This window comes from Carassius gibelio, chromosome A10, assembly GCF_023724105.1.
Source record: "Carassius gibelio isolate Cgi1373 ecotype wild population from Czech Republic chromosome A10, carGib1.2-hapl.c, whole genome shotgun sequence".
Lineage (NCBI taxonomy): Eukaryota > Metazoa > Chordata > Actinopteri > Cypriniformes > Cyprinidae > Carassius > Carassius gibelio.
Window position 1 is genome coordinate 16353629 of NC_068380.1, and position 13222 is coordinate 16366850.

General features: G+C 37.6%; 1 protein-coding gene across 1 annotated transcript; it reads right to left on the reverse strand.

Annotated features, from left to right (window-relative positions):
* Nucleotides 1-627: 627 nt before the first annotated feature.
* On the reverse strand, nt 628-7277 carry LOC128021370 (protein-lysine 6-oxidase-like). The gene is made up of 7 exons (XM_052608497.1): nt 6450-7277; nt 5822-5930; nt 5255-5392; nt 3624-3780; nt 1503-1598; nt 1297-1412; nt 628-1206 (listed from the first exon to the last, which is right to left on the reverse strand). The coding sequence occupies exons 1-7, from the start codon at nt 7066-7068 to the stop codon at nt 1200-1202; spliced, it is 1242 nt and encodes a 413-aa protein (XP_052464457.1). The 5' UTR covers nt 7069-7277; the 3' UTR covers nt 628-1199.
* Nucleotides 7278-13222: the final 5945 nt, after the last annotated feature.

The window sequence follows — 13222 nt, forward strand, 5'->3', positions numbered from 1 at the left end:
AATAAAAAGGAGTTAAACGCATCTTTTAATTATTTAAAATGCTTCTTAAAGAGCGCTTGACCTTGTGTGACCTCTTTGTCCAGTGTTTTGTGTAGTGTGACAGTACAGGTGTGACACCAAAGGATGTTTCAGCCTTTTGTGTCACTTTATGACCTTCCTGTACAGTTAACAAGACACATTTGCATAATTTCATTTGCATAATGTATTTTCAAATACAGTTTTTAATTATAAAAAATATAATTTTGTGGTGTCACACCAAAGGGCAACAAAATGTAACACTTTTTTAATGGTTATATACTCAAACAATTCCGTTTTTGAGACAAAAAATAATAATTATGTGGGGCTAATTTTTTGTCATTTATTGAACCATTCTTGAGACAGTCACTCTATAGGACAATTTTGAGATTTGGCTAAAAATGAAAAAACATCAGTTTATAACAACAGGTCCATGTAGTACAAAGAAATGTACTTTATTTTAAATTACGACAATACAAATTATATTCATTTTTATCTTGTGTGACAGTGAAAATGCTCTGCCACGTCAACAACATTTGCTGAAATTGAAGCATGAATTATGGTGTTAATTCCATAATGTGAGAGTGGCGAGACAAAGTAATTTAATGAGGATGAGTGTAAAGTATTTATTCAAGTCATTTTCATTTAATATATAAAACGTGTTGCAGTAATATGAGCATCTGTGTATAAATATCTACTAGAATACACAACTAAAGCATCGCTCTAGCACACTAAAGCATGTTTAAGGTAAAATCCCCAGTGTGGATCAATATCTGAAGCTTTAATGGTTATAATTTATCAGTCTGAAAGAATGACACCGAATGATTTGGGAATGTGTGGTGTCTATGCAAACTGTTCATCCGAATTTCTACAAAAGGAATCCAGCAACAATATGACCCTGGACTCGTTGTTTTCTCTTTTCATTTTTGCTTAGTAATTTCATAGCAAAAGAAAAAATGAATAATGCAACTGACTGTAAAACTGGATTTATGCCTCAGGTTTTTATATTATTCTGTGGCACAGTAAACATTATAATGCCCTGCTGATTGTTGGCTCTCACAAACAGGGAAGTGGCCCTTGATCGGCGTCCGTTCATCTGTTCACTTTGTCGCAGGTTTTTTTTATCATCAAAAACTTCATTTCTGATTATCTTTCCCTATTCCTTAGGATCCTTTAGCAGATTCTTAATACCTGAAATCAACACAGCATATTAATGTCTTTGGTTTAACTAGTCAATTGAAATATACAGTATACAGTATCAAATAAATGAAGTGCACTCACTGTGAAATATGACATCCCGAAACATAAACATGGTTTCCGGTGTAACGTACATCACAGCGCACAATATTGTTACTGTAGTCCGACTCTGGAACCTGGTAACTGGGATTGATACTAACCTAAACCAGGAAAGGAAAAACAGGCTCGAAGTCAGGAACGTGATACTGGATGGTTCTTGAAAGCAGTAACTCTTGATTAAGGCAGAAAACCTTGAGGATGTAGTTTCCAGGTTTCACATCAGTAATGTCTATCCACTGGCAGTCGATGTCTGCATTATAAGTGTCGTAACACCCTGGACTCAGGCCCTGGAAATACAACAACAGTTTACTTTCAGCACAAGCACATGTAAAATGGTTACAGTGCCTTGAAGTACAATGTAAAAACCAAGGATCATGGTATTTTTTAAAGTACTGTGGTATTACCATATTATACAATCATGGTACTGCCATGGTAAGTATAGGGTTAAACATGTTTCATTAGGTTCATTTGTTCTTGCAATATATGTGATTCATAGTATTAACAGTTGATTGCTTATAACAGATACGTTGGCTGTGTCCTAAAAGCTAGTGAGCTGCCTACATAGGCAGCATTTTAATGTATCAGGTGTGTTCACAATGTAATTACACATTTATTGCACAAGAATAATGGCATTTATTCTTGATCCCATGTTGATCCCAGAATGCACTGTGAATTCAGCTAAGATCAGGAGAAATATGAATATGTCTACATATCAGTATTGAAAAGTATATTTAGATCTTAAGCAAAATTGTACTCTTGAACATATTTCTAATGTTTATTTGAGTAGTGCCGTTAGCTTAGCAACATGCTAACTTCAAAATCGTCTTTAGTCTTTAGTGAGTTAGGCTATTCACGAGAAGAGCTATTGTTATAATGTACACAGATCCAAATGTGCTAAATGTGAGCTTTCAGTTCAGTTCAATGTGCTGATTATGTTTACTGTAGCATGTGTACTATAGTTGCTAAGCAACATGCTAATCTTAAAGACATTTGAAATCCATTGTGAATTGAGCACACTGTGATTTATATATGAAACCTTTCTATATTAAAGATCAGTGGAATTGAGCCTTCTGTGTTTAAAAAAAAAAGCTTTTTTTCCCTATAATGTATAGAGTTAAAAATTAGTCACATATAAAGCTTAAAGGGGTCATATGATGGGATTTAAGTTTTCCTTTATTTTTACAAGCTCTTGGTGCATAAAGAAGATCTGTGAAGTTTCAAAGACTAAAGTCTTAAATCCAAAGAGATATTCTTTATCAAAGTTTAGACTCTGCCACGCCCCATTAAACTGGCTCATTCAGACACACCCCCACATGTCTACATCACTATGTGGAAATATTTGCGTAATGCTGCCCAAATGTTCATGCAAAGAAAGGAGGCTAAAGTTAGTGTTGAAGCAGTCATGTCAGGGAGATTTTATTTGGCCTTCTGAAAGTAGATGCATTTAGGAATCTTTAAGATTACTTACAACAGAACAGCAGCGCATTTTATGCACGACCGTTTCATCAACCTAGGAGAGGAGGTCATTCTGACTTTGCTAAAAACAGGAGTTTTGCGCACGTGTGTATGTGCGGGCGCGCGCTTTTGTGTTTATGTATGTGGGTGTGAGAGAGAGAGAGAGAGAGAGAGAGAGAGAGAGAGAGAGAGAGAGAGGGTCACAGTGTAGTCTGTGGCTTGTGTACTGAAACACATACGAGTTTCATCACTGTGTCTGTCACACCACTCTGTTACTCTCTCGAGCTTGAACTGATGGTAAAACTAAGGACATTATTAACTGTCTTTACATTTATTTTGAAAGATGAAGCTCTGGATTATGGAAAGGGGCGTTACATTTCCAATGAGTGCTTGGGGTGTTCGGCCAATCACAATGCACTGGGTCAGTTGGCCAATCAGAGCAGACTGTGCTTGTCAGAAGGAGGGACTTTGTAGAAAACGACACGTTTGAGAGAGATGGGGCATAGGACCTTCTATAATGTACAGTATTTGAAAAATAATGTGTTTTTTGAACATTGAAGCATTTCAACATATTCTGTTACACAAACACACAAAACAATGATCTTTAAAAAAGCATCATATCAACCCTTTCATTTATGTAAATGAATGTATTTCTTATGTGAAGTATTGTTATTGGCTTAGCAACATGCTAACCTTAAAGTCTTTAGAAATCAATGGTGAATTGTGCCTTCTGTATGTATTTCATGAGCAGCACTATTTTTATAACATACAATGTTCCAAACCAGTCTAATGTTTCCTTTCAGTTATGTAGTTTTGGAGTCATAGAAATATATACACAAATAATAAATGAGAGTGACCTGAGTGTGGGAGGTGCAGGCGAATCGTCGGTAGTAGCCGTAGTCACAGGACGTGTCCTCCAGACAGAAACTGGCCTTGTGTCCCTCTGCTACTCTTCTCTGAGAACTGGCGTCCAGCAGGTCATAATGACTGAACTCATCCATGCTGTGGTAGTGCCTGGAAACAGCAAAGTAAATCAGGTTATCATCATGCATCACTTTCAACGGGCGCTTTTCAGGTTTTGCCTGCCTCTGGGAATATCATTGCTAGCTGGGTTAGTTAATAGGATTTAGAATGCCTGCCATTCATTTTTTGTGCTTTAATCCAATTAATGAATTTCCTAAACACTGGGACATATATCAGATCTTCAAGAAGAAAAGAATGTCGTGCGGAGCCTTTCCAAAAGAACTCCACAGCTAATGTGTGAGCTGGAATTTACACCACGCAAACCTCTGCTTATTTCACCTCAAATAGTCTCAATGGAGCCAGTGAAATTGTGAAAGAGACAGTTTAACCAAAACGTGTAATTTTCTTATAATTCACTTCACTTCTTCATGTTCCTACCAAAAAAGAGACAATTTCAAGACAGTTTTTCATGCATTTTTCCCCCAATTACAATAAATGGGGACTTTCTAGCTTCAAATGTAGCAAAACCACCATTAAAGCTTTTAATTTGAGAATCACTGTTACTGTGTTATTGCGTTAAGATCAGTCTGACTTGAGAAGAAATCATTCCTATTTGTAAATAAATCTTTCAGATGGTTTCTGTGAACTGGAGTATTTAGACCAGATTTGAGAATGAATCAACAACAAAACAAAAAAACACAAATCAGACATTGCTACACTCATGAGACTAGAAATATTTCATGCTGACATCTTTTATAATGTTTTGCATCAGTCTCTATTCATTGCAAAGATATGGAAAAAATGACCAGTACATTCTTTAAAATTTCTCCTTTTACGTTCTACAGAATAAAGAAAGCCATTTAGGTTTGGAATGAGTAAATGACTCCACAAAGTCATTTCTGGGTGAAATATTCCTTAAAACCAAGTGGAAAAACTCCAGCATAGCCACAAATCACTTCATGTAATCCTATTGGATGGTTCAGTAGCACCCAGATTTAAAAAAAATAAATAAATAAATATGTGAGGTATAAAAAAATAAATCACAAACAGAAGACGTTCATATTATGGCACATCAAATAAATGCAGGTCAGCACGCAGACCTTACGCCTCATTTATGCATAAGACCTGAAGTCATTGTATACACTGGAGCTTGTCCAAATGTAAGCTGTAGTTGATGGTGAGGCACGGCTTACTTCAGGACAAAACTATGCAGTGAGCCATTACTCAGTCGACTGAATTATAAGCAGCAATAGTGGGCCTCTGCAAAGTGTTTTCATTTAGACAAGACCACAGAACCCTTTTTTTTCTGTTAAAAACAGCACCACCAGCACCAGATTCAGATATCAGTCAGATACAACACTCAAGCCATGATAAAGCTTCACAATCTTGCTTTTGCCTAAGGAATTCAGTTCATTGCATCATATCTGCTCCCTTTAGAGTTCTTAACAGTGGTCTGTGATGCATTACTAAACATGCAGCATCAGAAAACGATGCAAATGCCTGGACCTGTTAGATTCGGACTTACTGGTGGCAGCTGTGCCATTCCCAGGTGTAGCGCGGCCTGCTGGGAAGAAAGTCGGAGGTACCTTGGTTCTTGACTCGCTGCGGGAATCTCAGCAGCATACGCGTGTCGTAGTCTCTCACGCTGGATCTGTATGCACTGCTGCTCGACAAAAACAGCCTTAATGGTTACAAAATATCAGACATTTCTCAAATTGTCCTCCTAACAGCTTTCAGAATGTGTATCTTGGCCCTGCGGCCACACGTTTCCAAAGTAACTGGTCTGGACTATTCTTGTGTGCCCCAGTAATGTGTTTCACAGTCATGTATGTGATTAATCTTTATGTGAAATCTGTTTGCAGAGTTCCTCACTTCCCATCATGGCAAGACTTTTCGTGTGATTTCGTGTAATTCCTTCCCCTCTCACAGAGCTGGTTTGAGTTATAGGATGTTCCTACCACATGGGATTTAGGTTCTCATGACTCATCTGTTACACTTGGAGGAGTGCAAGAGTGCCAACTCTCCTTGTCTGGTTGCAACACTGCACCAAAAATCTTGATTACGTTCTTCTGTTTTATATCAACAACAATACCTCGCCAAGCAGTTTTCCTCAGCGGCACATCTGAGATTGTACATGGGAACTCTCTGCACGTACGCAGACGCTTGGATGTTGTATGGGTCTCCAACAAGATCAGGCAAACCTAAGAAACACTGAAATGTTTTATTAAACGATACAAGAAAATGCACAGGATTCAAAGTAAAATACAAGAAGTTATTTAAAAAGAGCTTAACCTGACCACCTGCAAAGTGGCTAAACCCCTTTGAAAAACCATCAGACCACCCCTGACCAGCAAAATACCTTAATCTTTTTTTTTTCCCTGCAAGAATGCCATTATTGTAAACTTGCAGGTTCAGTTTATGCAATTAAAATACAATAGAAGGATCCAATGGAGTCCTATTTTTGTTCTTTGGAATTAATAGTTTGTGGTGCAGTTTCCTTTTAATCTCATGGTGGACAGATTATGCATTTTGCGAGTGGATGTGAAGCAAATAATGTTCACCCATATTATGCAAAGTAATTATCAAATACTACATTATTAATAGTCTTTTTTATTTAGGAAGTTGCTGCTAAATCCACAAAAATTATAAAGTTTGAGTATGCATGATGAAAAAAAGTCAGACAGACAGAGTCAGACAGACAGACTTGATTCTATCCTTACCATGCTGGAAGTATCTTGTGCCATATCCCGGGCGCGGAGCAGGACGGGGTCGCTCGTACGTATCGTAATAGTTATAAAACGGGTTGTCCGGGTCAGTAGACTTGTATGGGTTGTAAGGATCATCTCCAACCATCATTGCATCGTCCAGCGCGGGTCTGTCGGTGCCGTTGACTGATGTTTGCAGCTGGTCTGTCTGATTCCTTCTCTCGTGTGATCCTCTTGCGCGCGCTCCATCTCCACCTGATAACCAGCGCAAGTTACCACCGCGCGCGCCGATACCTGACTGCACACGCGCGGACCCGCGGTTCTGGGAGGGTCGTAATGAAGCAGCAGCAGCTGAGCCGTCGGCTCCCGTGGCTGCTTCATCATCGCGGACGATGGCTATCGGCCTGGCTTGCGTCTGCTCTTTGTTCCCGTCTCGTTTTAACGGGGGCTGATATTCCGAGCCTTGACTTAATATACTAAAGAGTTTGCCGTTGTGCTGCCATTGTAAGGTTTGTCTGAGAGCTGCCGCTCCGCTGTTGCCCTGACGCTGAGAATGACTAGTTTGTACAATGCAACTTAATAAACACACATGCGCAAATGCGTAAATTAAGGTGTCAATTAAACTAGTACCCATTTTTTTATGTTAAATTAACTTCTCCAGTTCTTCTTCTTAACGACGTCCCAGTACCCTGATTTGGGGTGAAATAAAAAAAGCTAAGATGTGCTCTTTCATAAAGCTTGTTTGAAAATAATCAATTAAGTTAAATCAAGTGAGACTTAGGATACATAACGGAAAGGTGAGATCTCAGTGCGACCTCCTATTGCTCTGCGCTTGGACTAACTGATGAGCAAGTGCAAAAGGGAGGAGGAGCTGACTTTTTACAGTTTCTTGTTATAGGCTACAAGCTCCGTGTAACGGAAAAGCCCCGTTCTTATGAAACTGTAAAACGTGAGATTGAACATGTTCAAGAAGACCGAAATATGTAAAGAATTTGTACAAAAAAAACTCTGAAGCTGCTGTCATCGTAACAGACTTTACATCAGTGCAGAAATATTTGTTGACATTTCCCTCAGTATAATGCATTCCCATACACACACAATTAATATTAAAGAAAATATATTCGATATAATAAAAAGAGGAAAATTATAGTTTAAAATGCATGTGCCATGTATTGTTTTAAACAGCATTTAAATTTTCGTGTAACCATGAAAACGGATTTATTGCTCATTGAATGCATGTTTGAATATATTTATTTTTAATAAAAAATATTTTGCAGCATATTTAAATAACTAAAAAAAAACCAAACTTACATTTATTTATTTATTTTTTGTATACATTTTTTTTTAAGAATACAAAACCTTTTATAATTTTATAAACCGATATAGTAGCCTATTAAAAAAAGTTGTACATCAAGTTTTCTTCAAAACATTTAAAAAAAAAAATATGTTTGAGGAAGATAGATGTGGTTTTTGGATCAGCATTTCTCATTTCTTTTCTGTTCTGCGGTGACGACTTAAACCTTTAAGAGGCCAAAAAAAAAAAAACACCTCTTGGCAAAATGTCTCCATGTATCAATGTTCTAGAGAGAGGCCTGCAAAGTATGCAAAACAGATTTACACTACATTGTCTATTCAGGAAGTTGCTGCTCATAAAAATAAATCCCCCTTTATTTTCTCCCTATAACTTTCACTAAATCCTTTATGACTTTTTTCTAGCCCTTTTTTGAAAGCAAAGTCATGTGTGGGGCCTTCAGAGCTTTACGAGGTGCTACATTAAACATCACATGTGCTTAAGTTTCAATAGGAGCTCTTACTGGAAACTGTTCTACGTTCGTCACATTATGCACTGTTTATAACATTCAATCATAAACTCACCTTGGCCACCCAGACCTTAACATAGATGCCTCTTTCAACTCTTTCCCTTAACTGTATGCACTCTCATCTGACCCAACTACTGCCTTGTGCTTTCCCTTGAGCGATGCATCCTATGGTTTCCAATGAAAGCATAATTGCTAGTTAGAACAACTTAATCAGTGGTCTCCAAATTCTGTGTCTATCTTCTTAAACCACTCGTGCCCAGTGACAGACCGCAAGGACCAACAATGCACGACGAAAGAGAAGTTCCCAAAGTCTTTTTTCACTCTCTTTTCAGCGGACCAACAGAAAATATCCTTTAAATTTAGGGCTTCACTGAACGTGTGTCATAAATTACACAGATGATATTTCATTGTGGCCTTCACTCTGAACCCATAGACTATATATTATCTTAGTCAATGTAAAATGCATCTCTTTTAGATTTCATAGGCTATTCAACATGCACGTGTGCAATGAACTTTCATCATGCAAACTGTTTTGCAGACACTAGAGGGCACATTTTAACTTAACAATACGGGATTCTTCAGATCAGACATACTAAAGATTTGTTAATTGCAGCAGCAGATATTTTGTACTGTCAGTTGTCAGTTCTGGGAATTTTTAGAACAATTTGCCCTCGTTTTGACTTCAAAATTAAAATAATCCAAATGATGAGAAAAAATCTGCTTTTAAAGAAATAGTCCACCCCAAATGAAAATTTGCTTAAAATTCATCCTCAGGCCATTTAAGGCCCTGTCCAAACTAACATGGTTATTCTCAAAACCGTAGCTTTTTCTACTCCATTTGGCCGTTCATCCACAATGCTTCACAGCATGCATTTGCATCTTCATGTGGACAGAGATCTTTTTTTTTCTTTTTCAAAACAGAAGGAAAAACCCTAACCCTAACCCTAACCCTAAGTTTATAAAACTACCCGTGTAGGTTTGGACATGGCTTAAGATGTAGATGAGTCCTTATCCATAATACTGCTTTCTCCAATGATAAAAAAGTCTAGTCTAAATCAGGAGAGAAAGATGCACAGTCAAAACAGTTCTAAACTAAAATGTTGGTGGATTTTGATGTGAGAGAAAATCTGATCCGATACGTCTATAATACATAAAAAAAGAATAAAGAAGAGCGAAAAAACAGATCCAGGATGTTCAATAAATTACATTTTGAAATATATTCAAATAGAAAACAGCTACTTTAAATAGGCAAAAGTATTTACAAATGTTATTGTTTTGCTGTACTTTGGATCAAATAAATGCAGGCTTGGTGAACATTTACATTTACATTTAATCATTTAGCAGATGCTTTTATCCAAAGCGACTTACAAATCAGAACAATAGAAGCAGTCAAGTCAACAAGAGAACAACAACAGTATACAAGTGACATGACAAGTCTCAGTTTAGTACAGAACACATAGCCAACATATATATATATTTTTTTAAAGGAATATGATAGACAAGAAAAGAAAAGGTAAGTGCTAGTATTAGTTGGTTAAGTGGACAGAAGAGACTTCTTTAAAAAAAACATTAACAAGCTTACTGTTCAAAAAACTTCTGACTGGTAGTATAGGCAACTTTATTTTTTTCTCTAATTTCTAGCTTAGAAATCTATAACTGCTGGACAATAACAAATAATAATGATTTGTTTATATACTACCAACACTGTTTATCACATAATAAGGCAGAATAGTTTCTATACTGTAATAAATGCTATGTCAGTTAGCACTGCATTGTTCATATACTTTATTTATCACTTGCTGGAGATGACTTGAAAAACAATATATTGTCGTAATCATATATTAATGTCTTCGTGTTTCCAAAAGTTTCTGTGAAAATAACTGTTTTCATACAGCGGTAGCTGGACGCTTTTGCCCATATTAGGAATTTCCTGGTATGACTTTCTGCGAGAGAGCTCCCTCCTGCGTATGAAAGAAACACACACTGCATGAGTGTTTAGTGCTCTGTGATGTTCATCTCGCCGTATTCTGGGTCCGAATGAAATATCAGATCATACGCAGACTATCTCTTTGAGTTTAAATCTATATTTATTCACACCAGCTCTTCGGAGGATGAATTTCCGTGATGAAAAAAGCGTGTGTGGGGGGCATGTCCCCCGCGTAATCTACGCCCCTGATTTGTGCTATCTCGGCTGTGCTGTCCTGCACCTTCGCAGGGTCATGGGGAATTTTTTCTCTCCTCTTCAAACTCTCCTGCAACTTGAGATGACTCATCTTTGGCTGGTTTGCTAGGGTAAACTTGCTGTATTGTGTCGGGTGTTTGTTTTTGAGGTGCTGTATCAGGTTTGTTGTGTTAAATGAAGCCTTTTCCTTTCAACCTCTTGCAATCCCAAGTTTACATATCTCACAGTTTGCTATGGCAATGTTGTTGTCATCAACTTTATAATACCTCCAGGCCGCAGACATACTCGCGCTTTCTGCATGCTGCTTCCGTGTTCTGCTTTGCCAGCATTTAACCAATAGCATCTCTGCAACAAAGTGATGTCATGCCACACGTGTTGTTGTTTCTGTGTGGAGTCAAAAGGGTCTAACTCTTGTGCCACCGCATAACTATAGATGTGTTAAAAAATAACGAGAGTATATATATATCTGAGTCCTGATTGGGAGGTAACGTCCGATTCCGATCAAGTCTGAAACCACATGATCGGGCACGATTTCCGATCACGTGATTAGGATCTGGAAATCCCCACTTTTTACCCTGTAAATCAGCTCTGTTTTCAGCAAGCTGTTTTTTAATCCATGTTGCTTTAAATGCTAATGAGCTCTGCTGACCCCGCCCCTCTCCTTCATGGGGTGACGAGCATACTGTAAACTTCAGCCTTGAAACTGACTAACAAGCACATTATTATAAAAAGGAATTATAATAAAAAAATTTGCAAAGATTCATAAAAACCCCATATACTCACTTCTTCTGTAGATGAAGATGGATCACGAATGATTTGCGTGAACATAGATGCATTTTGGCAGATTGTGGATCGCATTACCTTCAAAAACAAAAGTAACGACTGCTTTATTCATTATTATATCCAACAACACAACACCTTAATTGCTTTAGTCGGAGACATTCTTGTCTTCCCCTGCACACAATGGCCAACTGATGACAGCTCCCTCAGGGGCGTGTCTCAGATAAGATGGCCTTGTCAATCATATGTCGTGGGAGGGGCCTGTGCAGAACTATGTAATTCTGACAGGAATCCCAGAACAGCTTGATATGAGAAAGGGGATTAAAAAAAAAAACACTGTGTGGATTTTTATTATTACAATTCATACAATAATCATATTAATGATGGATTCATTCTGTTACTTACAAACATGCATCTTTTCACTTCACAAGCTTTAATGGACTGGAGTGATGTGGATTACTTGTGGATTATTGTGATGTTTTCTTCAGATGTTTGGACTCTTATTCTGATGGCACCCATTCACTGCAGAGGATTTTCAAATCTGTTCTGATGAAAAAGCAAACTCATCAAGAGTAAATTGTCAACAAATTTTCATTTCTGGGTGAATTGTTGCTTTAAGAAATAAAGTAGGGCACGCCTTGAGTGTCTTAATACTTTCATAAAATAATTATCATATAAAAATATTGTCAGGGTTAGGCAAGGAGGAACTCAAGTGCAGACAGGGAATCACAAAACAAGGGGTTTATTTACAAAAAGGGGAAAAACAAAAACCCACGAGGGGGAAAACAACGGCTATGTCAGAAACAAAACAACTTAACAGGACAGGATTGACATGAAAAAACAAACTCTTAAACACTAACTACAAACAAACACTCACGTTAATACAAAGACTTCTCAAAGGGGGTTACAAGGGTAAACTTCTCACAAGACTGACCAGTAGGAATACATATGTGAAACAATGAACCGACGCAAGACAGAGCACACTAGGAGATCTAAATAGGGGGAACAATCAAGACACGACAGGTGGCACAGATGGGACAATCAAGACACGACTAGGTTAACAAGGGGGGCGGGGCAAGGGAACGAGACAACACAAGCACATGGCCCAAAGACAAGGCCATGCGCTTGTACACAAAACACGGGTCTGTCATGATCCTGCCTCAAGACTAGGAAAAATCAAGGACACGAGGGCAGAATCATGACAAATATATTTAAAACATTAAAATATTTAATTAATTGAAAAATGTAATTTTAATATTAATTTAAAATTTACAGTTTTATTTTATTTTGAACAAACTGATTTTAAATATAAAATGAAGTGTCTGACATTCAAACTAAACTGAGCAGTTATATACTGAACAGTTGATTCATGTCACAGCTGGAATCCTTCATCGACCAATCATCATCCAGGAATCTGTTTTATAGTCTACAGCACTTTATGTGAAAAACCATGCCATGTTCTTCAGTTGTGTCATGATAAATCAGTAAAGTGTTAAGAACTGTATCAGTTTAATGTTAGATTCATTGTAATAATTCTGAGAAAATATGTGACAACCACACAGACTTCAGACTTAAAATGGGCCTTACGAACATTACATGACCTCCCTGAACCACATACGTAATGCTGAAACATGCCTGTGGGGCTAATTTTGCACAAAAATGGACGCCTGCCCAAAACTTCTCGGAGGTATGTGAGTTTGAACTTTTTTAACAATGAAAAAACCTTGCAGTTGGCTCAAGAGTAGTAGTCTATGGCAAGAATAAAATGAAGTACTTTGCAACAACACTTTGAAATGGCAACACCTTATATAATAAGCGCAAAATAAATCCCTATCCTCCTCCATGATCTGCTGCGTGTTCAAAGATATAAATAAAAGTGTTTTTCTTCACCAGAATGCAGATGGGGTATTCAGAGAATGAAGTGCAGGCTCCAAATATCTGCTCATATTCTACAAGGCCAGATTCGAATGGTTTAATAAAGTCTTGCATTCCACTGTAGCTGTCTG

Bases quoted from the DNA above. Each gene is read 5' to 3' on its own strand.
- LOC128021370 (XM_052608497.1), bottom strand. From the start codon at position 7,068: ATGGGTACTAGTTTAATTGACACCTTAATTTACGCATTTGCGCATGTG. The intron at 3,781-5,254 runs GTAAGTCCGAAT...TGCTGTTTCCAG, and splicing joins GAATGGCACAGCTGCCACCA to GCACTACCACAGCATGGATG. The intron at 1,413-1,502 runs GTTTTCTGCCTT...TTCCTGGTTTAG, and splicing joins CTGGAAACTACATCCTCAAG to GTTAGTATCAATCCCAGTTA.